Source organism: Chionomys nivalis, chromosome 23, assembly GCF_950005125.1.
Source record: "Chionomys nivalis chromosome 23, mChiNiv1.1, whole genome shotgun sequence".
NCBI classification, from domain to species: domain Eukaryota; kingdom Metazoa; phylum Chordata; class Mammalia; order Rodentia; family Cricetidae; genus Chionomys; species Chionomys nivalis.
This window is the reverse complement of record NC_080108.1, coordinates 419,342-446,132: the sequence shown is the minus strand read 5'-3', so window position 1 is coordinate 446,132 and position 26,791 is coordinate 419,342. Positions and strand designations below refer to the sequence as shown.

General features: G+C 45.3%; 1 protein-coding gene across 1 annotated transcript; it reads left to right on the top strand.

Moving 5' to 3' along the window:
* Positions 1-22,961: 22,961 nt before the first annotated feature.
* On the top strand, positions 22,962-25,037 carry Lipt2 (lipoyl(octanoyl) transferase 2). The gene is made up of 2 exons (XM_057756406.1): positions 22,962-23,447; positions 23,868-25,037. Exons 1-2 carry the CDS (start codon positions 22,982-22,984, stop codon positions 24,095-24,097), a joined length of 696 nt encoding a protein of 231 aa, XP_057612389.1. The 5' UTR covers positions 22,962-22,981; the 3' UTR covers positions 24,098-25,037.
* The last annotated feature ends 1,754 nt before the right edge of the window (positions 25,038-26,791 follow it).

The following is a 26,791-nucleotide window of genomic DNA, read 5'->3' as shown; positions in this document are numbered from 1 at the left end:
ACCCTTGCTTCCATGCCCGATGGAGGGAGCTTAATCAGATACTCTAACTACAGGAACAAAAGGCCCGAACGTGCACGAGGGTGGCATGAAGTAGGGCTTCAGTTCCCATGGAATGAGACATTCTCAAAACGCCTTTTCATCCCAATCCCCAGCCCCCTACTTGGCCTTGGATGATGGCATGGGATAGGCCCTTAGCAAATATTTATTGGCAGATAACCGAAGGATGGGAAGGATGAAACTGAATTGCGTATTGTTCTACTCTATAACCCCTTTTGTTGAACTATAGAATATTGTTTGTGGAAGGCGTTGTTTCCTTTTCCTTCCACCACTGAAATTCTTTTATGGGCTGTTATCAGAGTAACTATTACTGATAAACTAACCGGGGAAAGCCAGCTTACTTCAAAGGCCCAGTGATCAGTTGGGACTGAGTCCAGGTCCTACCCTGGCTTGAACGCCACCAGGCACAGCGCTGCTGGAGACACCAGAGGATGATCTCAAAAGTCCCTCACACACACAGCCTTTGTACACTGCAACTTTAAGACGCACACCGTGGAGATGGCTCAGAGGTTAAGAGCATACGCTGCTCTTGCAGAGGACCCAGGTTTATTTCACAGAACCCACATCAGATGGCTCACAACCACTTGTGATTCCGGCTCCAGGGTATCCAATGCCCTCTTCTGACCTCTGTATCCCACACATAGACACAGACATTAAACATGTAATTAATTTTTTTTTGATTTTTCGAGACAGGGTTTCTCTGTAGCTTTTAGTTCCTGCCCTGGAACTAGCTCTTGTGGACCAGACTGGCCTCGAACTCACAGAGATCTGCCTGCCTCTGCCTCCCAAGTGCTGGGATTAAAGGCGTGCGCCACCACCGCCCGGCTTGTAATTAATTTTTTAAAAAAGATGTATACTGCATACTTTGGGATGACTAATTGAAAATGCCTTACCTTTTCATAGTTTCTTCTAAGACTGAAGTAAAAGAAACACAATCAGATGAAAGCCTCCCTATATTAACTCTCCCGGCTTCTCCTTCCACACTGCCTGCACCCCACCCCCGCGAGGTCTCCTTGCATCTGCTATGTTTCATCCTCTCTACCATCAATCCTTTTTCTTTCAGGCTGTTTTCTTCTTAAGAGGACAATCTGTGTCCCCTGTCCTCTTTTCTGGCTTCATCTCCGTCCCCATCTGGCCTGCCTTGTCCTGGTTCATCTTTAACACCGGTTTCAGGGCCCCTAACTGGGTCCTAGTAGCTCTCCAGATAAAGTCAATTTCGTAGCAGAGAAGAGAGGGTTCTCGGTTCTCTAGATTCACCTTCTCTCCATCTCCCCAGGAGTGTCAGTTCACGGTTGCTTAGCTCCATTGTACTGGGTACAGCTGCTTGCCTCATGGTGAGCAGGCAGCAGAAAGAGGAGGGGGCTGGAGATACAATACACCCTTAAAGAGCACTCTCCCAACAGCCCGCCTTCTGCAATAATACCTCATCCCTAAAGGTCCCACTACCTCTCAATAGCCCATCAAGTCTTGAATTCATGCACAGAGTAATTCAATCATGAGGTTAGAACCATCACAATCCAATTATAAAGTCCCACCTCTGAACATGGCTGCATTGGGGATACCAACTCTTCAACACATGAACCTTTGGACACACTTAATATCCAAACCCTATCATTGGTATTTCACTGATTTTTATTTCCAAGTGGTAGTCCGCTGTCTGAGTGTAACATATTTTGTTTTCTTACTCTATAGATGATGGGCTTTTGGGTTGTTTCCAATTTGGATGCTAAAAATTTGCAAACCAGGTTTGTTGTGATGTTGGTTTCAGATCTGTTGGGTGGATCTTGAGATGTAGTTCTCAAGATTAAATCTTTGTCTCCCACCTCTAAGCCCTTATGTCTTACCTGTCTTCCACCAACACAAACTGATATTAAATCCTTGAACATTGAGCTGGTTAATTGATTCTCTTTACTCATTTATTTAGTACAGTGTTGGAAATCAAGCCAAGTGCCTCGTACATGATCCAAGAAGACTCTATCACTGAGCCACACTCCTAGTCCTGTATTTTGAGTTATTTATCATGAGTCTTTGCATTGCTGGGCCTTGCTTAGAAGCACACCCTCATCCAAATTCCCTTTTCTGGTGCCTTCTCTGCCTCCCCACTCTCCCACCACCACTAGTTTAAAGCTCTTTTGTGTTTCCATAATCATTTGAGTTTCTCTCTAGCACACTATATCATGAATTTGTTTCTTCTTCTAGGCAAGTTCCTTATGAAAAGGTATGCTCTCTACTTTGGTATTGTCACCGTCCCTGTGTGAAATGGTGCTCAGTAAACGTTTGCTTAAAAATATACCTGCCGGGGCTGGAGAGATGGCTCAGAGGTTAAGAGCATTGCCTGCTCTTCCAAAGGTCCTGAGTTCAATTCCCAGCAACGACAGGTGACTCACAACCATCTGTAATGAGGTCTGGTGCCCTCTTCTGGCCTTCAGGCATACACATAGACAGAATATTGTATACATAATAAATAAATATTTATATATATATATATATATATATCTGCCCATATAGATGGATACATAATTCAGTCATCTGGTAAGTGTTCACTGAATTCCTGACAGTGCCAGTTGCCCACAGAGACCACATACATACACGCAATAACATGTTCATATAAGGGGGAGTTCTAAGTCCGCGAGGAAACAAGACCTGTTGAGAACAAGGCAATAAAGAATGAAACTGCTGAGGCTGGAGAGATGGCTCGAGGGTTAAAGGAACTTGCTCTTCCAGAGGACTAGGGTTTGGTTCCAAGCATCCACTTGGTGGCTCACAAACTTTTCTAACTCCAGTTTCAAGGGATCTGGTGCCACCTTCTGGCCTCTTCAGGAACTGCATGCACAGAAATAACGTTCAGGCAAATATCCTTGCACAGAAAGTGAAAGGAAACAATTTTTAGAAGGTTTTTTAAATGTACAAACCCAGGAAATTTCACACACTAGGCAAGCACCCTACCGACTGAGCTACATCCCCAGCCCTACCAGACCTTTTGAAAGTGCTCTCCTACACTTCCTGATTTGGCTTAGTGATTTTTTTTTTTATGACTAGAAAATACTTGGCGATGAAGGTTTGATTTCTCTTGTTACACTTAGAATCCTGGAACCACCATGTTGACAAGTCTACGCTAGACTAGGGGAGGATGGGAGACTATGTGGAGGACAACCAAGGTGTCCCAGCAACTGCCCATCACCAAACATGCGAACGAGGGCATGCATGCCAGATCATCCAGTTTCACTCAAATCACCACTGACCACAGAAAGCCGAGCTGGCCAAGACCATAATTGTGGGCTATGTAAATCTACAGTCCCATGTAATTGTGGACTGTAGAAAGTACAATTGTTCTTAAAGCTATTAAATTTCTGTAAGTCATTGAGCAGCAAAGCTGAGACAAATTTAGGAGACAAAACCTTGGCATGAAGCAAGTTGGGTATGCATTGCAGATCTGCCACCTTCTAGGAAAGAGGTCCTCAGTAAGCTGCTTCATCACTTTTGGATCTTCAGAATCCCCCAGTAAACAACGAGAGGGTGGAAATGTCCATTCCCCATGACTGTGTGGACTCAGTGAGATGATGTCGAATATCACCGTCTGTGGAGCTTCACGCCAGGATAAGGGAGCCATGGTTATCACGGCCCATCACTCAGACGGCTAACTACAAATGAGAAGGCTGAATTCTAAGGTGTTTGGTGGCTTTCTCCAAGGTACAAAGCCACAGAGTGATGCACTGGGGACTCACACTCAGGCCTCTTGACCCTCATCGTCATAGGACTCCTGATAGTGAGTGGGGGTTGGGAGTGAGAGGGAGTGACTGGTGGGGTCAGGGAGGAACAATTACTCTCCACCTAGTAACAGACTGACTTCTGTCATGATGTCCCCAGGAAGCAAAAGCAGGCCGGAGTTGGTTTTCAAATAAAATTTATTTTTGTTATAGTTGTTATTGTGGGTTTGGTTTCTTTAATCTTTGTTTCTTAGGCAGGAGTTAATGAGTGATCAAGCTAAACTTTTATACAAGCAATCAGTAACAGAAACTGCAAGTGTGCCAAGCACTGGCAGTCTTACCCCATTCTTCCCCAGAGTCCATTTTTCTTCCTCTAATAGTTTTCAAATACTCACCCCCACCCCGTGTGTGTGTGTGTGTGTGTGTGTGTGTGTGTAGACAAGGCCTCAGCTGCCAAGTTCTGCTGCTTACTGGGGCTGGAACATGGCCTCCTCATTCAATTACATCTTCACTAACTTTCTGTTTTTGATGGTTTCCTTCCCTGCCTAAGCTTGACTGTCCTGGCTCTTACTCTGTAGACCAGGCAAGCCTCACACCTCTTCAGCTCTTTATTAGACCAACCAGGTGTTTTAGACAGGCACAGTAACACAGCTTGTAAAGATTATGTGAGATCATAGGCCTGAAAACACTTTGTACACTTGTGGTGCTTTTGAATGGCCCCACAGGCTCATTATATGTGCACGCTTGGTTCCCAGTTGATGGACTGTTGGGAAGGAGGAGGTGGTGTGGCCTTGCTGGAGTGGGCATATCACTGGGGATGACAATGTTTCAAAAGATCTGCACCATTGCCACTGTTCTTTCTCTGCTCTCTCTCTCTGTCTGTCTGTCTCTGTCTCTCTCTGTTTCTGTCTCTCTCTGTCTCTCTCTCTGTCTGTCTGTCTCTCTCTGTCCCTGTCTCTCTCTCTGTCTCTCTCTGTCTGTCTCTGTCTTTCTCTCTGTGTCTCTCTCTGTGTCTATCTCTGTCTCTCTGTCTGTCTCTCTCTGTCCCTGTCTCTCTCTCTCTCTGTCTCTGTCTTTCTCTCTCTCTGTCTCTCTCTCTCTGTGTCTTTCTCTCTGTGTGTGTCTTTCTCTCTCTCTGTCTCTCTCTCTGTCTCTCTCTCTCTCTTTCTGTCTCTCTCTCTCTCCTGTAAATTATGATGTAAAGGTTCCAGCTACCTCTCCAGCACCATACCTTCTGGGTTGCCACTAAGCACCCAGCCATGATGATCGTGAACTAACCCTCTAAAACTGTAAGCAAGCCCCCGGTTAAATGTTTTCTCTGTAAGAGCTGCCTTTGTCATGAGGTCTCCTCACAGAAGCAGAACAGTGACTAAGACAGTCTGTAATATAAGCCTACCAAATCTGTACTCTATCTCAACAGTGCCCAACACACAGTATGGCAGACAGAACTGCTCCTTCAACACCTGAGGCTAGAAGAAAAGATAATCACTTTTGAAATAATGGCTATCTTCCAAGGATACTGTGGTAATTGCTTGTCAACATTATCTTCCTAATAGCTTAAGGCTATAACCATTGTCTGCCCCCCCCTCCCAAGCTCCTGATAAAATGTGGTCCCTAAGGTAATGTGGAGGTGGTGGGATCTTTAAGAAGTCTTTATGTTTAAGAGGTGCTTGGGGCATTAAAAGAGATTACACAATTATTTGAGAGATTAGAAAACAATTTCAAAAGGACGGTTGTTATAAAAGTGAGTTTGACTTCCTCAGCTCCCCACTGCTGTCTCGTCTACTGTGACCATGTGTCCTTTCTGTTTTACACCATATAAGTCAAAGCACAAGACCCTCAGCTCATCAGAAGCAGAGCAGACAACAGTCAAATAACCTCCTCTTCTTTATAAATTGGGTATTTCGTTAGAACAATAGAGAACAGACTTGGACTGCTGCCAATGTTCCCGATTTGCCTAGGGCTCTATCTGTGCTGGTCCTGAGTTCTACACGTTGGCACTCTCCCCAGATGTGGGCAAGGGTCTCTCTTGCTTATCTTACAAGAGGAATCAAAAAATCGAACCAAAATCAATCAAGATTAAACAACAACAGTAACAAAACCCATAGGGGTGGAGAGTCAAGAGTATGTGGAACCCCTGTTCTCAGTCCGTAGCTTTCGGGGTGCCAGCCCTTTGGGCGCGGTCTGAGGTGGTAAGTGTGGACTGATAAGCACAGAGAAGCATGCTCACTCTTTTGTGTGGTGGTTGGAGGTCTGATCGCAGCTTCCTGCACTCCCAGAGCAGAGGACCGCGGCGGCTCTCTTATTGTTGTTCACGAGTGTTCCCCAATAAATATTTGATATCTCTTTATTTTGGACTCTCATGGACTTATTTACCCTCATTTATACCTGATGCCCAACGTGGGACATCAACCCACAACCTTGAGATTAAGAGTCTCATGCTCTACCAACTGAGCTAGCCAAGCCAGTTTGGTCTGGGGAGCTATTTGGGGAGACTGCCCAGAGGAAATCTTAGCACCCCAACCCCTTCAAGGGCAAGTCCCTGGAAGGGCATGGTGCCTGCTCTGCTTTGTATTTTTATCCATAGAAACTGCCTTGTTCTGTGGGGTGATTTAAGCCTCTCCTGCATGATCCTGTTTATATTTTCCTTTGTGTTTTATTTTCTTTAAGCGTGAAGGAACAATTTAGCTTTTCTAGTTTCAACTGCCTGATCCCCAAAGCAGGTGGCTTTGGGTCTTGAGCAATAGAATTGCAATAAGGACTTAGATGGAGGGGGGGAGGGTGAGAAAACTGTGCCCAGCCTGCCTCAGAAACAAGTATTTCTCAGATGCTGGTGAGTGAGTACAAGAGCAATAATTGGGAGAGAGAGAGAAAAGCTGGTTAGCCTCAGGATTGCTACTCCCGGTTCCTTTCCTGTAGTTTGTTCTCTTGCTACACTGAGAAACTGGAATTTGAGGCTAGCCTGTGGCCCTCAGCTCTCTTCCTCCCTCTCTAAGCTTTAGTATTCTCATCTACCAAATGAAGGAGTCACGTCATTAGGTCACATGCTTCCCTAGTGGTCCTTGTGAGGCTGACACTCTAGGACTTTATAAGAACACCCAGGGGCTGGAGAGATGGCTCAGTGGTTAAGAGCACCAGCTGCTCTTCCAGAGGTCCTGAGTTCAATTCCCAGCAACCATATGGTGGCTCACAACCATCTATCATGAGATCTGGCGCCCTCTTCTGGCGTGTGGGCATACACGCAGGCAGAATGTTGTATACATAATAAATAAATAAATCTTAAAAAAAAAAAAAAGAACACCCATAATCTAACTATTGCTGCAGGCAGACCTGGGGCTAGGTGGTGTAAGTGGCTGAGAAGGTGAGAGAGTGTGGGCGCAGTATTTGCGTGTGAGCCACGGTGTTCAATTGTGTGTAAATGCGCACACAGATAAGGTCTCTCTAGGCCCTCTTGAAATTCCAGCTCTGGCACAGGCCCCCTCAGCCCCTCCCTGACTCCCCACAACTGTCTTCCTACCTACATCTCTCCTGGGTGGAGGAAAAGACACTGACATGGCCAAGGATTGGCAAAAGCCCTGAAGTTGGGCTTTGGCTGGAATCCTGACTCCGTTCTGTACTAGGTATGTGACTATCAGTGCATTATTTACACAACCCTAAATTTCTCTGAGAGGTCATAGCTCCTAGCCCAGAACAGCTGTAGGTTCAGCGTGAGAAGAGAGTGTGCAACACCTAATGGAACCCAACCAGAGATGCTCAGACAGGACTGGACTATGTAGGGCCTGAAGCAAAACAAGAACGTAGGTTCTCTTTTTGAAAAAAATTTAATTACATTTATTTATTGATTTGTTTGTTTGTGTGTGTGTGTGTATGTGTGTGCGTGCTTGCATGTGGACTGGAGAAATGGCTCCGTGATTAGGACTGTATACTATTTCCCAAGTTCAGTTCCTAACATCCACGTTAGGCAACTCACAAACACCGGTAATTCTAGTTTCAGGGGATAAATATAATCTTGAAAAATGAAAGAAAATTTTTATTTTCCTCCCCTTAGGTACTCTTAAACCCATGAACTTCCTTCATTCACAGTCTGGGTCCCAAGTGTATTTAGTCAGTTCTGCTGCCCCAATAAATAAATAAATAAAACCAAATAAACAAACAAATAAACAAATAAAATGGTTTAGCTGTGTGAATGGGGCTGTAGCTTGACAATACAATGTTCTAGCATGTGCAAGTCCCCAAGTTTGATTCTCTAGTTTCACACAGAGTAAGTTTAATTGTAAAAATGTTTTTCCTGGAGAGAGTAATTCCTTGCACAGAAAACCTAGAGAGAGAGAGAGAGAGAGAGAGAGAGAGAGAGAGAGAGCTCACCTGTGGTGCCTGGGATTTATTCAATGCCTTGCGTACACACAGGAAGCTCTCTGCCACTAAGTCACAAAACCTTGTCTTCTTGGGTTTTGTTTGTCTGTTGCTTCCTTTGGTTTGGTTTTACTTCCTACTCAGCATATAGTTCGAATTTGGCTGAGTCTTCCAAGCAAGTTAGCTATGGTATCGGGAGAAGGGTGACTGAAAGGAGGGGCACTGTGGATGAGGATCCCCAAGGAATCCAATAAACAAAGCTCAGAGACTTGGGAATCTCTTACATTCCCAGCCCCTTCTGAACCTACTGCGGCCCAGCCCGGGGAATGGCCAGATGAAGGCTGGAGCCCTGAGTCACTCACTTCCTTTACGCTTACTGTTTTCCCACCCCACTCATTCATCTTCCCTCCGTCCCGGATGCCAAGGCTTAAATGAGAAAGAGGACATCACACATCCTTTCTCAGAGACTCAGTCATCTTCTCACTGACTTCTTCTGCGTCACCTGAGTCCTTCTGGATCCCCAGGAAAGGAACTGAGGGCCTGGGGCCCAATGGCAAGGAAAGAGCTTTGGAGGGAGGTCACTGTCATTGGGTAGAAGGGATGCTGCAGGCCAGATCGTGGTCAGTGCGTGGAGCTGGGAAGCTAGCCAGTGTTTCATCTTTTGTTTTTTCCTCCTAGGGTTTCCTGTCTCAGAGGTGGTTGTAGAGGGGTCATGGGGGACTTCCTGGCCTCTACAAATAAACCTTTCCTTTGTCGTTGGTAAGGCCATGCTTCCAGGTCAGATGGACCAGGTTGGTGGGCAAAAACAGACAGCAACGCAGCTCTCAGAGGAAACATCCCCCTAGATCCCACAAAAGTCTCTGCAAGAGGAGGCTAACCACTGCTGCCTCCGATGTATCAGAGATGCATAGCTTATTCTCTGATGAGTCTCAGGGCCTACAATAGTCTCTGGCACATAACAAGAACTCAATAAGCCTCTAAATAAGTGGATGGTGACTCAAGGCAACACCTGCACTTCTCTGAGCCAGGGGAAATAGGCCCAGGCTGAAAAAGTTTCTGAAGGACACACCATGAATTAGTGTCAGAACCTAGACGAGAGTTGCATTTATTATTGTATTCATTGCTATAACAAAATGCCTGGCAAAATCAAGTTGAGGACAGAAAGAAGGGTTTATTTTGGCTCAATCAGAGGTGACAGCCCCTCATGGCAGGGAAGGCATGGCAGCAGCATGAAGCAGCTGATCACACTGTGCACACAGTCAGAGCAGAGAGAGATAAATACCAGCATTCAGCTTGCCTTTCCCTTCTTATTCAGTCTAAGACTCCAGTCTAAGGAATTGTGCTGCCCACAGTTGAGGTGGGTCTTCCTGCCTCAGTTAACCTGATCTCTAGACCTTTCCCAGGTGTGCCCAGATGCTTGTCTCCCAGGTGAGTCTAGATGCTGTTGTGTTAAGGATCCAACCTTCACTATCATGGGCGCTCATAGTTCCTAAATCCTGGACCAGTGTTCTTCGTTGGATGATGATCTATGCATAAGAAGAGACGTATTCTCCTTCCCTAAGCCAACAGAGTTAGGAAATTTCCATGAAACCCCCAGAGAGCTTGACATCTGAGGACACTGCTTAGGAATCATAAGCCACAAGACAGTGAGCTGAGCATGTGCTTCAGGAATTTAAAGGTAAGTACATCCAGACAATGTGCTGGATAGAAATTTTAGGACAAGGGGTGAGCTAGTTTTGCCAAGAGCAAACGCTTTTCCTGGGACTATGAGGCAATAATGGCTGTTTTCTAGAGACTAGCGTGGACCTGGATGAAGAGAGATGACCTACAGTCTTCAACATGACCCTTCACCAAGGTGCTTAGTCCTGCAACAACTTGCTTTTGGGTACCCATGGGAGGCCTTCCCCTTTCTGAATGGAAACAGAGAGGGAGTGGATAGGGAGGGGAGGGGCATGGAAAAAAGGTGGGGGAGAGGAGGGAGGGGAAACTGTGGTCAGGATGTAAAAATAAATAAATTTTTAAGGAAGGTGACCCTCCACCAAGTGTGGCTGCACGTAATTGTAATTCCAACTTAATAAAAGGAAAAGCATACCCATGTTTTTTTTTGTTTTTTTTTTTTTGTTTTGTTTTGTTTTGTTTTTTGAGACAGGATTTCTCCGTAGCTTTTTGGTTCCTGTCCTGGAACTAGCTCTTGTAGACCAGGCTGGCCTCGAACTCACAGAGATCCACCTGCCTCTGCCTCCCGAGTGCTGGGATTAAAGGCATGCACCACCACCGCCCGGCATACTCATGGTTTTTATGTGATATTAGAACAGTGGTCCTCAACCCTCCTAATGCTGTGACCCTTTAATACAGTTCCTCATGGTGAGTTGACCCCAACCATAAAATTATTTCATTGTTACTTTATAACTGTGATTTTGCTACTGTTTTGAATTATAATGTAAATATCTGATAAGCAGGATATCTGATAGGTAACCCCTGTGAAAGGGTTGTTCCACCCTCAAAAGGTCATGACCCACAGGTTGAGAACCTTTGTACCAGCATCTTCCTTTGGGAATAATACCTACTCACCTCCCTCCCATAGGTAAATGTATGTGTTTCTGATGCTGGTGAAGAAGAAGCATTCATAGAGAAGTATTGGTGTGTGAGAGAATCATCCATGGTACTATGCTGGGAGGTGATGTAGCAAGGCCCATTGTTCGGACTCTCCTCTGTGGCCATTTGTCCTCTTTTCCCTTAGTTGCTGCAGGACAGGCTCCTTTCAAGCAAGGCTCTCAAGGCTGGCCTTAGAGTGAGGTCAGAAACTCTCCCCTGCCTTAGAGCGAGGTCAGCTTTCATGGCCTGATTCTGAGAAGATGGCTGGAAGAATGTGAGAGAGACTTTCCTGTTCCTGCCATCTTCTCAAATGCAGAGTTGCTGTGGGATAATCCTTCTGTATGCTGTGAATATGTGTTACTCTCACTTGTTAATAATAAAACTGTTTGGCCTATACTAATGCAAGATAAAGTTAGGTGGGACAATCAAACTGAGGACTGGGATGTAGAAGGGCTGAGTAGGAGAGATGCAAGCAAACAGCCCAAGAAGTAAGATACCAGAAGACCAGTAAAACCATGAGCCATGTGGCAATACATAGATGAATAGATATTGGTTAATTTAAAAGTAAGAGCTAGTTAGTAATAAGGCTGAGGTATTAGCAGAGCATTTGTAATTAATTAATTAATTAACATAAACTCTTGTGTGTTTATTTGGGACCAGGCAGTTGGGAAAAACTCTGCCACAAGGTGCTGTGTTTGGGGACAGCATGTTCTGAACCCCACTATTGTTGAGTGAAGAAGTGAACAACATTCCCCACTAGGGGTGAAGACATAGTGTTGTACTATATCTATCTAGAGTCTTCCAGAACAATCAATTACGTTTCAAAATGTAAACTCCACTGGACTAGACATATCTCCTTTAAAGACTATATATTACTAGAACAAAAGTATCATTACCTAAAAGTAAAGCTTCAGGGATATTCATGAGAACATTGCTTATGGTGACAAAATTGGAAATGACCTGGGCTCCTAATAGCAGGAACACATTTGAATAGACTTCTGTACATCAGTCTTATACCATGGACATGACCTAGCTATTCAAAAGGTAAATCAAATCTCCCTTAATGTGACTTAAACAAACTATGTGGAATCCAGGAACCACAGCTGTGATGCCGTGATAGGTGAGAGCAGATTTCTTAAATCACTAACGACAAAGACAACCCTTTCTGGGATTTTACGTCTGTATTAGCAAAAGTGTGGCAACTCATAAATCACGGTGCTCACATCGCTGAGTTGGGGGTAAAACAGGCACGGTGGTGAGAGAGGTGAAGGTACTGAGGGAAGGGAAAATGGCTAACATGTTGATCCTGCTTTGTGTTTGACCTGTGAAAAGAATATACCACACTTTTAAAGTTGTATTTTTATTTATATGTATGTGTTTCTGTGAGTGTATGCCACCTGTGTGCAGGAGCCCAAGGAGGCCAGAAGAGGGCATCTGATCTCCTGGAATTAAAATTATAGACTGTGGTAAACCACCCAATGTGGGTGCTGGGAATCAACCTCTGATCTTCATAGGAAGTGGCGAGTGCTTGCTTATAAACGCCTACACTTCTAATTTTAAAGGTATGCTTGAGAAATAAAAGGGAAGTGAAAAGGCACAGATCAATTCAACAGTTAGAAAAAGTCAGCTTCAGACCTCTGTCCTGTTGCTTACTAGTTGGGTAAGCACAAACTACTTACTCAAATGTCTCTGAGTCCCAGGTTTTCTTATCTGACAACGGGGGGGGGGGGGGGTAAACACCTAATCTTCTGAATCATTGTAAAGATTAAGTGAGGATTAGGGGTGTAGCTCAGTGGTAGAGCACTCACTAGTATACCCAGGGCACTGAGCTTGACCTCCAGTCTGGAATAAAAAAAATAAATGTGTGAGCTAGGTATGGTAGCATGTGCCTATAATTCCATTGGAAGGCAAGATCATGAGTTTGAGGCCAGCCTGAACTACAAAACAAGACCTAGTCTCCAAAAAATGATATAAGGTAACCCATTCTGGTCTTCCATTTCTCGACAGGACAACTCCCTCTCAAACACCTTCCTGCCATGATGCCCAACACAATGATATAAGGTAGTCAAGGAGGTTATCGCTAGAGCCAATCATTGCTGGGCCGCTAAACCTGGAAGCTAAATAAACATCTTTTCTTCATGAAGTGCTCAGCTTTTGGGACTTTGTAATAACAACAGAAAATGGACTATTATAACTCCCCAAATACTAAGTTCATTGCATCAGCTTGCGTAGTCATCTCCACAGCCATTCCACCCAAACCAATCACAGTGAGAGCTTTAATTACAAGGATCTCCTCCTTGTAAGAGATGTCTCGTTTCTCCTGTCGCCAGTAATCTGGTCCTCATGGTCAACCAAGTGATGAGTGATCCAGATCATCTTTTTTTATTATTTTTAAAATGTACTTTATTCTCTGTGTATCTATATGTGGTGGCTCACAGATACAAGTAATCCCAGCACTTAAGAGGTTGAAGCAGGAGGATCACTGCAAGTTCAAGAGAACCTTGAACTACAGAGGTGCTAGGGAACCTCCTTCAGCCAATGGCCTTTGAGATGCTGGACCAGGTTGGACATGGCCTTAGGTACCAAAAACCATGCACACTCACCCGCTATATCTTGGCAACTGGATTCAGTTCCTGTTCCCTGCTTGTGCAGAGGACTGTGATCTGTGAGTCTGCCACCATAAATAAAGAACCCTTTATTATACTCAATTCTGAGCTAGGGTGGGACACTTTATTCATGTTCTCTTACAACAGAGTGAGACCCTGTTGTTTGTCTCAACAAACAAACAAGCAAACAAACATCCAAAACAGAAAGAAATCCCACTACTGAGAGCAAATCAAAGCTGACATGCAGGAGACAGAAGCACATGACTCAAAGTAAGGAGAATTGGATGGAAATAGATCTATAATGGATACAGAAATTAGAATGAACAGAGAAATACATTAAAACAATTATTATAACTGCATACTATGTGCTCAAAGGTAAAATAGAAACATGAAAAGGGCAAAAGAGACAAAACAAATAAAAAACCTCTAAAACATTACCAATGAGCAAGACAAAGTGCTATAGGTCATAAACTAATAAGGGCAATAAAATCAAATAATAAGACATTTAACTATACAAAAAATAAGGGGAAGAGACTCACCCTTCACATTAAAAATGCTGGCTAGGGTATTTTTCTAGGCAAAGATCATCATGCATGTGGCAGGCTTTGTTTCACTTCCATGTCCCTGTCTTTTGCTATAATTTGTGACTGTGTAGTACAGCAAGTGTAAGTGCAGGAGTGCCCTGCTGCCAGAAGTCTATTCCTTCCACAAGGTCCATGCTGTCACTGTGGCCACGGCTTTAAAGGTGTAAAACATTAGCCAGATTGATGGTAGGACGTGGAGGCAGAGGCAGGCAGATCTCTGAGCTGGAGGCCAACCTGGTCTACAGAGTGAATTTCAGGACAGCCAGAAATACTCAGAGAAACCCTATCTTGAAACAGAAACAAACAAGCAACCAAACAAGAAAATGTAGAATATTAAAGGTTGCTAGGAGTTCTTCAAACATCCGTTTTGCAGCCTGTGGCCCGGGGAGTGAAAGTGACTTGTCAAATCAAACAGCACAGTCACAGGACAAGAACTAGAGTGCAAGTCTCTTAGCTCTACTCAATTCCATTCACTGTAACAAAGACCTAAGGGAGGCCCTGGGGACCCAGCCAAGGAGAAGGTGTGGGTGACTTCCCTGGGTGGGAGCTCATAGCCAGGGAACACTAGATTGTTCCTTAGATAGCTGACGAGATGTCCTCACTCCCAGTGGATGTGTCCTGGGTAAAATGGCTCGTGTTGCAAAGCCAATAGATTTCTGTAGTTCAGGAGGTCATGCTCATTCTTACTAAGGATCTCCTCACCAGAGCTAAGTTGTCTGCCTGTACTCATTGCACCCAGTCTAAATTCTTTGTGATCTGCACAGCAATGCAAATAGTAAATAAAGCCATTGACCTTATATAACTTAAACATCTTCGGTACCATGAACCAAAAGGCATCGTTCTAAAAAGATATTATTTTCATTTTTCAATTGATGTATAAGGGAGAGAGACTTATGGCTTTGTGCATATGCATGCAGTGCCTGTGGAAGCTGGAAGATGGGGCAGATACCCTGGAACTGGAGTAGCAGGCGGTTAGGAGCTTGCCCAACATGGGTGCTGGAGTCTGAGCTTGGGTCTTTGGCTAGAGCAGTCCTTGCTCTTTACCACTGAGCTATTACTTGAGCCCAAGAAGGCACTGTTTTGTTAAAAGAAAATTTTCTGAGGGTTGGAGAGATGGCTCAGTGGTTAAGAGCACTGGCTGCTCTTCCAGAGGTCCTGAGTTCAATTCCCAGCAACCACATGGTGGCTCACAACCCTCTGTAATGAGATCTGTCGCCCTCTTCTGGTGTGTGGGCATACATGCAGGCAGAACACTGTATACATAATAAATAAATAAATCTTTAAAAAAAAAGAAAAGAAAAGAAATTTTTCTGAGTACAGACTGCTTTGACGGAATGTTTCAAAGTTTACAGACCCCTAGCCCTGTGTAGAGCAGGAAGCTCCCACCACGCTTCTCTGTCCAGATCCCTGAAAATGTTTTCCCTCTAACCACACAACGGCTGTTTGACTTTCACTTGGCATAGAAGCGTCATACCAGTCATGCCCATCTCCTGATGCTGTCCCAGTTAACAAGGCACCAGATGATCTGTTATCTGGCACCAAAATGCTCACAGAAACGACGGTAACATCAATGTGTCAGGGTAGGCGAGCATTTTCCCCTGGCTTGTTAGCTTTCCGTTGGCATTATTATCAAAACGGAATAGGACGTTAAAAAGTTTTTTTTTTTTTTTTATAAGTTCAGGCCCCTACAGGAGTTTCTATAAACCAGGCTTTGAGCCGGGCGGTGGTGGCGAACGCCTTTAATCCCAGCACTCGGGAGGCAGAGGCAGGCGGATCTCTGTGAGTTCAAGACCAGCCTGGTCTACAAGAGCTAGTTCCAGGACAGGCTCCAAAGCCACAGAGAAACCCTGTCTCAGAAAAACCAAAACAAACAAACAAACAAACAAACAACAACAAAAAACAGGCTTTGAGAAACTCTGTTCTAATCATTTCCAAAACCCCGGGCTATCTTTATCTGAAGAGCTATAAAACAGGGCCCAGTGCTGTAGAGAAGCAATCACCTGTGCAGTACTGCTGTTTCCCCTACTATCCGCTGGCAAACTTCTTCCTACCCTTTGAGTAGATTTTTCTGGAAACCGTTTTTGACTCCCACAAGTTGATCAGGTCTTAACCTCTTTTGCACCCTTATCTACATGACACACTCAGTCCCCAGTTCTTAGGCAAGATGGTTTCACTTCCTGTCTGGTACCCTAGACTGCAACCTCCTTGGAAGCAGGGTCTGAGTCTATTCCTCTCCAGGCCCTCCCTTCCCCATGCAGGACAGACTCAGGAGTGAGTGAGTGAGTGAGTGAGTGAGTGAGCTCAGCTCTAGAATATTAAGCTCCATCCACCATTCAGGTTAGCGTTTTCTTTCCTTCTCCAACTCCCAGTTTGGTCTCTGCAAAGGCTTGAAAAGAGCAATGCATAGAGTTGCTCTGTGTGGGTGATAAAAGGTCCCCTGTAGGGCTTGAAAGCTTCCCTACTTTGTTCTTGAACTAGCAGAGATGGAAACAAGGAAATCACCTGCCTCAGGGCACCCAGGTCAGATATTATGTGCTGGCTACTTCTATTTCTTCCAGCACATTGTCTGGTTTGTTACTTATTCATTTAGACGTTTTTGGTCAGCACTGCCACAGGGAAAAGCAATGTTCCCTGTGACCTCACCTCCCGGTGGCACTGTTTTGAGAACAAACTGGATTCTCACGGTTCTCCCAATGGTGGCAGGGTGCCCACATCAGGCAAGGTATTTTTCATATTGAAAAGAAACAAAGATAGCGTCATCCCTCATTTGTAATTTTCCCAGAGCAGCCTGAATCTAAAATCTCTTTGTTTCCATTCTCAGCTTATAAGGCTTCCTTTTGTCCTTAGTAAAGTGGAGTAGAAAAGTGCAGTTAAGGAGGGGGAGGGGGACCTTTTACTTATTTACATATATATTTATTTCTAGACATATTTATTTTTACAACATGGGCCAAAATGGACATCCTGAAATGCTCACCCACCTTACCTCCTTAATATAGCTACCTCATTTCTCTCCCATGGCCCTAAACACTAGTGTCATCCCTGACCCCGGACATCCTTCTTCCTTCCAGACCGGGAGGCAGCTCACCTCCTCATGCCTGGCCTTCCCAGTGGGCCATCCTCGCTCAGACCTCACAACCACCAGACCCTCTTTCAACATTTAATCACTTCCGCTCCCAACACCCTGCCAACTCTCCCTCACCTCGCTTCTTGGCCACGGCCCTGGAACCCAGTGGGAGAGAAATATAGGCAGGAAGAGGAGGAGAATGTGGTCCCACAGTCGAGTGTTATTTATGGAAATACACCATAGCAAACTATAGAACACATGATGATATGGATACACAGAAATAAATTTTTTGAAAATTAAAAACACAAATAATAAATTATAGTTTTGTTTCACCATGTAAATCACTACCACATTGTCTTAGTCAGGGTTTCCATTGCCATGATAAAACACCAATATCAAAAGTGACTTGGGGAGGAAAGATTGAGTGGTTTAAAGTAAGACGGAGGCTTCATGCACATGGTGCTCTGACAGTCAAGACCCCTAACCTTTAAGTGACCTTTGGGGCTGTCCGCGGTCTGGTCGCGACAGCAACATCCACCTGCTCTTTATTTCTCCAGCCAATCAATGTCCCCAACCCTCACACAGATTCTTCTCCCTGCCTAGAATGCTTCTTGGTCATCACCAGTTTGGCCTTCAGCCTCCTGAGAGAGACCTTTCTGTAGACACTGTCTCAGAATATTCTCCCTCTTTCCTGTCTAGCCCAACAGATTGATGAACTACCTGACTTAGCCAGAGAGACAGGGACTGTTATATTCATGAATCTGTCTTGTTGATGTCCTGATCCTTTAGGGCAAAGTTCATGGCTCCTTCTTCTGTGTATTTTGTTGCCATTGTTTGTGGATGGGTCTGTCTCTGCCTCAAGATTGGCAACTTCTTGAAGACAAGGACAAATACACACTTTCATTTACTTTATTTTGTGGGTTTTTCCTTTTGTTTTGTTTCCTTCCTTCCTTTTTTTTTTTGAAGCATGTTTTCATGTAGCTCAGGCTAGCCTCATCAAACTAATTATGTAGCCCTAATTGACCTTGAGTTCCTGATTTTAATACCTAGATTTCCCAAGTGCTAATATTACAGGGATGAGCCATCATATCTAGCAAAATTATATTTTGAATTCCTGTCACCTATTACCCGATGGTGAAGTGTGGAGCAGGGCAGTATTGCATTGGGTGGATGCACCCACATGCTGATGGGAAAGGCTGGGGCTTAGTAGGCACAAAGGAACTCAGCAACTCCATTCCCTTCAGACACAAACCTGAAATAACTGTAAGACAGAACTAGGGGGCCAGGCCGGGCGGTGGTGGCGCACGCCTTTAATCCCAGCACTTGGGAGGCAGAGGCAGGCGGATCTCTGTGAGTTCGAGACCAGCCTGGTCTACAAGAGCTAGTTCCAGGACAGGCTCCAAAACCACAGAGAAACCCTGTCTCAAAAAACCAAAACCAAAACCAAAAAAAAAAAAAAAAAAAAAAAAGAACTAGGGGGCCAGACATCAATAAAAAAGTGTGGCCCAGGCAGTCCAGTCTCTCAGGGTGCCTCTGTTGCAGTTTCCTCAGAGTTCTGCATCCAAAACAGCAAGACTGATAACTGAGATGGCCCAGCCTCACGGACTACTACAGCCAGACTTCCAATAAGCTTTATATTTTCCCATAATACTGAGACTAGACAGCATCTAGCATTCCCAGGACTAGGAACATTACCCCAATTTTTTCAGAGTTCCCTAAAGATACCAGTGTCCCCAGACAACAGGAAGCAATCTAGAGAACACAATGCCCACACTCCCAAGAGTTGAGGTGGGTGAGTTTTGGTCATTTGGTGGGTTATGGATATTTGTCATAATTTAGGGGAGTTGGTTACAAAGTGTTATTGGTCATGGTCAGAAATAAAATGAGAAAAAGGAGATTAGATTCAGGAATTTCTTTCTGAAGAGAAAAAGGGAGGATATAGTATATTAATGATGGGATAAAAGGGTGGATTGTGGAGTCTACTTTTGGACAACTACTAGTCTCAAATATTTTACACTGGTATAGATTTTTGTATATTTGATGAGAAATCTCTGTCAGCCAATGAACTTTAAGAGGTGGGACCAAGTTGGGGCGTGACCTTTTGGGTGCCCAGGGTTCTCTATCTCTGTAGTTCCAGCGCTACACAGCTAAGTTTGAACTTCTCATTCCTGTTTCATGAGTTTGCCTCTTATAATAAAGAAAAATATACTTGCTCTACCTTGTAACTAGCCTGGTATTTCTCAACCCGAGATAATTCAACATACTGATACAAATTTAAGGTTATTTTTGTTATACTGTATATATGTTTCTATCCTTGTTTAAGATATTGTTCACTATGCAGTTCATTTAAAACATAGTGTGAAGTTTTAATCCTTGAAATCTATTTAGGATAATAAAGAAATACAGGTTAGGGCTGAAGAGATGTCTCAGAAGTTAAGAACACTGACTGTTCTTCCAGAGGTCCTGAGTTCGATTCCCAGCAACCACATGGTGGCTCACAACCATCTATAGTGTGATCTGATGCCCTCTTCTGGTGTGCAGGCATACATGCAGATAAGAATGCTGTATATGGAAGAAATAAATAAATCTTATAAAAAGGAAATGCAGGTTAATAGTCATCTCTAATAATCAAACTTATAGTCAGGTAAGTTTTCAAGATTAAACAAAGATATATTTTAGATAGGTGGTCTTCAGACACTTCAAAACCTACAGAATATGGCATTTAAAATGTTTTAATAGCGTAAGAGTTTGCATGACAGTGAGCCACATCTGCTCCTGGCAGCCCAAATGTACTTCCCAAAGGAGCACAAACACAGTGACAGATGTAGTTGACATTCTCTTGGGGGCCACCAGTCACCAAATAATGACACATAGACTTTTATTAGTGATTATGAAAGTTTGGACTTTAGCTTAGGCTTGTTCCCAACTAACTCTTATAACTCAAATCAACTGTTTTCATCTACATTCTATCATGTGGCTTTTACCTCGCCCCCCATTCTGTATGTCGAACTCATTCTGTGTCTCACTGGCATCTCTCGTGCACTGGGATTTATCTCCAGTTCCTTTCCCTCCCTGGAAGTCCAGCCTGTTCTCTCCTCCCTAGTTATTGGCCATTCAGGTCTTTATTAAACCAATCAGAAGGCAGCCTAGGCAGAGATACTCTTTACAGCATACAAAAAGATCGTCTGAGCCCAGATCCTGGCTTTCCTGCATATTCTGCTTCACACCAGGACATGTCGTAGGTAGAACCTCTGAGTTTGTCTTCTACAGGAACCAAATCACTGCCGTTACTTTCCCCACCCTACACATAACTCTTTAGGTGCTCCGGAACAGGGCCTTATGCAATCCCATTTCCCAATTTCTCTTTTTCTCCCAGACCCTGGGGCTATCTAAATGTCATGTTTATTTTCTAAACCACATCCCCACCATTGATGACTCACAATAACTTTTGTCATCTGCTCTGAAACCTCCTATTATATATGTTTGCCCATGCCAGTCTGTCCACCTCGTTAATTCTTGGCGTTGAGCCTTGTTCTGGCTGTTATTCTTATTCTATTCTTCCTCTTTTCACTTCCTGCCTCACCCACACCCTGTGTTACTGGAGATATTAAGAGTCAAAGTCTATCCCAGCACTTGGGAGTCAGAGGCAGGCCGAGCTCTGTGAGTTCGAGGCTAGCCTGATCTACATAGTGAGTTCTAGGACAGCCAGAGCAAACAACGAGACCCTGCCTCAAAAAACAAAACAAAACAGAAACCCTCAAAACCACCACCAACAGCAAACAAGAGTCAAATCCTGGGACCTGACAGTTCTAATTAGCAGGGCTTGGCCGTCTGTGACTCTAGGCCAGCTAAGCAGACAGTGTAGAAGTGAAGAGCGGAGAAGAGATTTAACGCTGTCACATGAGTAAGAATAGCGAAGCCCCGTGACCTCCCTCTGCCTGCCTCCACATCTCCAAGTCCATCTCTCAGGTCCTGATATGAGATTTTGGTTTGAACAGAAGGCAGTCCTGGGCAGGGACCCATCATTACTTGGACTCTAATCTCTCCTGCAAGATTATGCAGGAGAAAGTCAGACTGTGTGAAATCTTTCACAGGGAGACAAACTCCCCCCATCAGCCTTTTCCTTTACCCAGCACCTGACTCCTTGAGAAATCCTGTTTCTAGAGGTCCACTCTTTCAGTAGTCTGATAGCTGAAGGGAAGGTACAAGGGTATTTAGTATATTTTCATTCCTGCCAGGTAGTTACACCAGGACTATTCCCCAGTTACATGAAGATTCATATTTATGTTTGAGAGACTCCACCCTTAGCCCCACACATACCCCAACGTGTATGGGGTTCTTTTGTTATCAAGAAAGGCAGTCAGACAGACTGCTCTCTCTCTCTCTCTCTCTCTCTCTCTCTCTCTCTCTCTCTCTCTCTCTCACACACACACACACACACACACACACACACACACACACACACACACAGCTCCTGTAGCCATCAGGCCCAGCATCTGGAGATAGCAAGCTTCTCAAGAGCCCGGAAACATCTGTCAACAACAGCCCCTCACCTTTTCCCTGGGCATCTTAGCTCCTCCAGTCTACACCAAAGCTCCTTTCTTGGTACATCAGAGGAATCGGGGTTCCCTCTTTTGGATTCCTAGTCTCTTAATAGGATAATTTTAAAACAAATTGAGTGGAATTGTATTAGGACTTGGGAGAAAAACAATCAGACAAGCAGGCTGAAAAATCTCATTAGTTGTCAAGGGGGTGGGGATTAAGGGGAGAAAGCCACGCCTTTTGAGATGGAGGTGGACGCTTTCACAGCACAGATGGGAGACTTCTAAGATGGTACAGAATGCCAGAAAAGCAGGCTTAGGTTTTACACTAATATCTGAATCGGAAATAAAGAAAAGGGGGGAAGATATGCTTAGCGGCCAGAGCAGAACAGAGGTCTTGTGTCCCAGGTCAGAGGCTTGCACTACAGACACATGACGGGGTTAGAACTAGAGACTGCTTATTAAGGAAAGAAAAACACTCCCGAAGAATGGGAGTGCGCGAGTGAGCTAAGTAAAAATCTCGCGGAATGAGGCTCGGGATCCTTTATAGGACTTTTACATGACACCTGCCTCTCTCCAATGGTAGTTCTGGGGGCTTTTCTGGCACATGCGGTGTTGTATGAAGCTCAGGTGGGGAAGGGTTTCTGGGTCAACTGGCGTCTTTTACAAATTAATCTTGATGTTCTAGCCTCCAGCCCCTGTCCTTCTCTCAGCTTTGGGGAACAGGTTGCTGGTGACTCACCCGAGTTCCCCTCAGAGATCAGCTCTCCATAATGGAAGAAACCTCTACAAAGACAATGCCCTCCCAGGGGTAGCCTGTTTCTGTGATTCATCAACGCAGGACACGCATTTCTGTCCGCTTGCTTTAATATGGAATAATTCTAATGAGTTGGCCAGAGTCAACTAGAGCCTCTGTCTGCTTCCATCACATCTTTGCGGATTTTTTTAAAGTCCTGGCTGTCTTAGAGCTCACTCTGTAGATCAGGCTGGCTTCGAACCCTTGAACTCAGAGATCCGCTGAAGTGTGCACCACCATCCTCAGCTTGTTTTACAGACCTTAAAGTAACTCCTATGTCCCATGCCAAACCACAGTAAACCTCCTTGCACACTGATCTCCCTTTCAGTTTTTGAGGAACTTAGCATAGTATCGAGTTCTGGTTGTTTTTTTATGTTATTGTTGTTTGTTTTTTCTTTCAACAGTATAAAACTTTGATACTAGCTTGTCAGTTGTGAACACCTCAGCTCCCAGAGCTGGATCTTCGTTCCTCACACACTGCACACTGCAGGGTCACGCTTTTGGGTCTACGTCCTGCAGATCGCAGCACTTACTGACCATAGGAATGAATGGGAGGGTAAGGCTGGTCAGTAGGCGGGAACGGGAACCCATACCGGAACCGCACTTCATGGGCGTGGCCCTGAGTCCCCGCCCCGAGCCCGACAGAAGGCGGGGCTCCGGCACGCTGCAGCCCTGGCCATGCAGCTGCCTGTGGTCCGGCTGGTGTGGCTCGGGCGGGCTCACTACTCCGAACTGCTGGCGCTGCAGGAGCAGTGGCTGCGGCGGCTGCAGGCTGACCCTCGCCCGGGGACCCTCTCGGGGACCGAGGCGGGCGCACTCTTGGTCTGCGAGCCGGCGGGGCCCGTGTACACTGGCGGGCTACGCGGAGGCCTGACGCCCGAGGAGATTACACGGCTGAGGGCCTTCGGAGCCGAGGTGCGCGCCACCGGCCGCGGCGGCCTGGCTACTTTCCACGGCCCGGGGCAGCTGCTGTGCCACCCTGTGCTGGACCTGCGGCGCCTAGGCCTGCGCCTGCGCACCCACGTGGCGGCTCTGGAGGCGTGCGCCGTGCGTCTGTGCGAGCTCCGGGGGCTGCGGGGAGCCCGAGCGCGGCCACCACCCTACACCGGTGTCTGGCTGGGCGAGCGCAAGATCTGCGCTATTGGTGAGCACGCCAGGGCGGAGCTGGGGCGGAGCCGGGGACAGGGCCAACCCCGGGCAACTCTGGGCTCCGAATACCCCTGACCTGCCTGCCTCAAGGATATTTAATTTTCCGAGACCGAAGAGTCCTCTAGTTCAGCACTCATGGATGGAGAAACACCAGGCATGAATTGCCAAGTTACTTCCTATGACTCACAACGGGAGGACAGAATGCCAAATGTCAAACTTCCAAAGCAACGTAGTCCCTGTATTAAGGAGTCTCGAAAATAAGAAAGGCTGATGTGTAACCACAGCCCCCGCCCCCACACCTCATAGAATTAGTCCCCAGGCTCCAAGCCCACTTACCTTTTATGCACTAGAGGTATCCCGAGGCTCCAAGGAAGGGAAGTAGAGCTACTCTAAGACATTTTGGCTTGCCTTGCAGGAGTCCGCTGTGGAAGACACATCACATCCCACGGCCTGGCTCTGAACTGTTCTACAGACCTCACTTGGTTTGAGCACATTGTGCCCTGTGGACTGGTTGGGACAGGAGTCACTTCCCTGAGTGAGGCGCTCCAGAGACTCGTCACTGTGGATGAAGTGATGCCGTCTTTCCTTGTGGCCTTCCAGGAGACTTTCAAGTGCACGTTAATCTCTGAGGACAGCCCCAGCTGATGGGCACTCATGGTGGTCCTGCGATAGAACGCCCCTAGTCTGACTTGAGTCCCCAGTACCCCATTTTGTGATTTACTGACCATGACCGAGGACAGATCCTGAGCTCTGAGCTATTGCTTCCTGGGTCTCCCCACCTACCTCAAGGATCGAGATGAAAAGTCACATGCTTCCATGTTTCTCGGCTTGGCGACACTCCAATGTTATAAACTGTCTTTTCTTCATTACTTTCTTAGTGCTGTATCTAACATCGATTTTGGTCCATAGGTCTTTTGAGTTCTATGGGAATCAAATCTCTGTGGCCCAAGTGCAGTGATGAGATAAAGTAATTTCATTCTCAAAAACCTGGGTCTGTCTTCAATAAAAGGGACAGTCTCTTCAAAAAAAATAATAAAATGAGATTTTTGCCTTTGGGGGTTGAATCCCTCAGGTTTGATATTTTGCCTGTTTGTGTTTGGGGTCAACAGAGGTGGGTTAAGAGGCCATGGAAAAGACAAGGGTACTTCCTCCTTGCACACAAATACTGTATAGAGAATATTTTCCTACACAAGATCCCTGGACTGTAAGGATGTCAGCTCTTGCTCAGTAACAGAACAGAAACTTTGTGATTCAAGACAACCAGGAACACATTACCTCGTTCTTTTGTGGGTCGGGAATTTGGAAGAAACGTACCTAGGTTGTTTGGAGTCTTACTAGAGCTTGCATTAAAAGGTGACAGTTGTCACTGGGAGGCTTAGTTGGTGCTGGAGGTCCCTTTGCATGGTCACCCCATTCTGCTTGCTTGGTTGTTTCTAGCTGTTGATAAGAGGTCTCAGCTGGAGAGATGGCTCAGAGGTTAAGAGCACTGACTGCTCTTCCTGAGGTCCTGAGTTCAATTCCCAGCAACCACATGGTGGCTCACAACCATCTGTAATGAGATCTAGTGCCCCCTTCTGGCGAGTAGGCATATATGCAGACAGAACACTATACATAATAAATAAAAATTTTAAAAAATGTTGAAAAAAAAAAGAGGCCTGTTTCTTACCTTGCGAACGCCACTGCGGGGCAGTGGAAGGAGCCATGTTAGGAACTCCGCTGTTTGTGACCTAGCTGTGGAAGTCACATGGCCCTTTTTGTACTCTCCCAAGGGCCTTATTTAGAGTGGAAGGGCCATCTCAGCAGAAAAAGATGGAGCTTTTCAGGAGCCATCTTGGAGACGGGTCCTCATAACTTGGGTTCCACACTTGCGCTATGAAAGTTATTTCTTCTGCATCCTCTCTCTAGGCTTCAGTGCTGTTCACTGGAAATGTAGTGAGAACTGCGTTGTAGTTTGACATTTTCTGGGAGCCTCATTAAAACGGCTTTTGTTTGTTTGTTTTTTCAAAGTGGTTTCTCTGTGCAGTTCTGGCTCTCCTGAAACTTGCTCTGCAGACCAGGGTGGCTTTAAACTCTCAGAGATCCACCTATCTCTGCCTTCTGAGTGCTGAGATTAAAGGTGTGTGACATTACAGCCTGGGTTAAAAGGGCTTTTTTAGAAGGTGGTTAGTTTTAATACATTTGCCTCAATTCATTAAAGAAATCTATGAAGCACATAACATTACTATTTTATAGTTATCATACTAAGTCATACAAAGTTGGGTGCATGCTTTGTACTTTTCAGGCACCTCATTTGACTAACCTCATTCTGCAGGTGCTCATTGCTCACATGGGGATAGCCTTAAAACTGACTTTAAAAAAAATTGATACACGCTCTTATGAGCTCAGCAGGTGTTGAACTACTGATTCACCTGTTTCTACCTCCTGAATATGGAGATTATAAGAACGTGCCAGAAACCCCTGCCTCTGATTGCTTGGTTTTTCACAATGGCCTCATAGCCCAGGCTGACCTAGAACTTGCTGGGTGGCCAAGGATGACCTCGAACTTCGGATCCTCTCTGAGAGCCGGTACCATTCTTTTGGGTCTAATCCCAGCACTTGGGAGGCAGAGGCAGGCGGATCTCTGTGAGTTCGAGACCAGCCTGGTCTACAAGAGCTAGTTCCAGGACAGGCTCCAAAACCACAGAGAAACCCTGTCTCGAAAAAGAAAAAAGCAAACAAACAAAAACCTGTTCTTCTGGGTCATAGAGAGTAGCTGCCTGGTAGCTGACTGAGTCTGCCTTCCTGAACCACACTTGAAACACTGTCTGCCTAGGCATGAGAGGAGATGCATGGCTTAATGCCAGGTAAAGTAGCTGAGAACAGTATTGGCACAGACCCAGTTCTTAGTAACTAGTCTCATTACGATTGTTACCTTCTGCTCTCCATTGGTTTTCTTAAGGAAACTATCCCCAGGTCCCATAACTTCCCCTCATGGCAGCAGGGTTTTAAGAACAGAACTGTGGAGGCTGGAGAGATGGCTCAGTGGTTAAGAAGAGCACTGGCTGCTCTTCCAGAGGACTCAGCTTCGATTCCCAGCACCCACATAGCAGCTCACAACTGTCTGTAACTCTAGTTCCAGGGAATCTGACATCTTCAAACCAAATAAAGTGCACATAAAATAAATAAATTTTTTAAAAAAAGGATAGGTCGGGCAGTGGTGGCACATGCCTTTAATCCCAGCACTTGGGAGGCAGAGGCAGGCATATTTTGGTAGAAAAACCATGAGTTAATTGGACTACTCACCCACTAGCTCACACTTGTGAAGACCTATGATGGCCAGTGTAAACAGTCAACTAGACA

Coding starts and splice junctions, on each gene's coding strand:
- Lipt2 (XM_057756406.1), top strand. CDS start 22,982: ATGCAGCTGCCTGTGGTCCGGCTGGTGTGGCTCGGGCGGGCTCACTAC. Junction 23,448..23,867: donor GCGCAAGATCTGCGCTATTG/GTGAGCACGCCA, acceptor CTTGCCTTGCAG/GAGTCCGCTGTGGAAGACAC.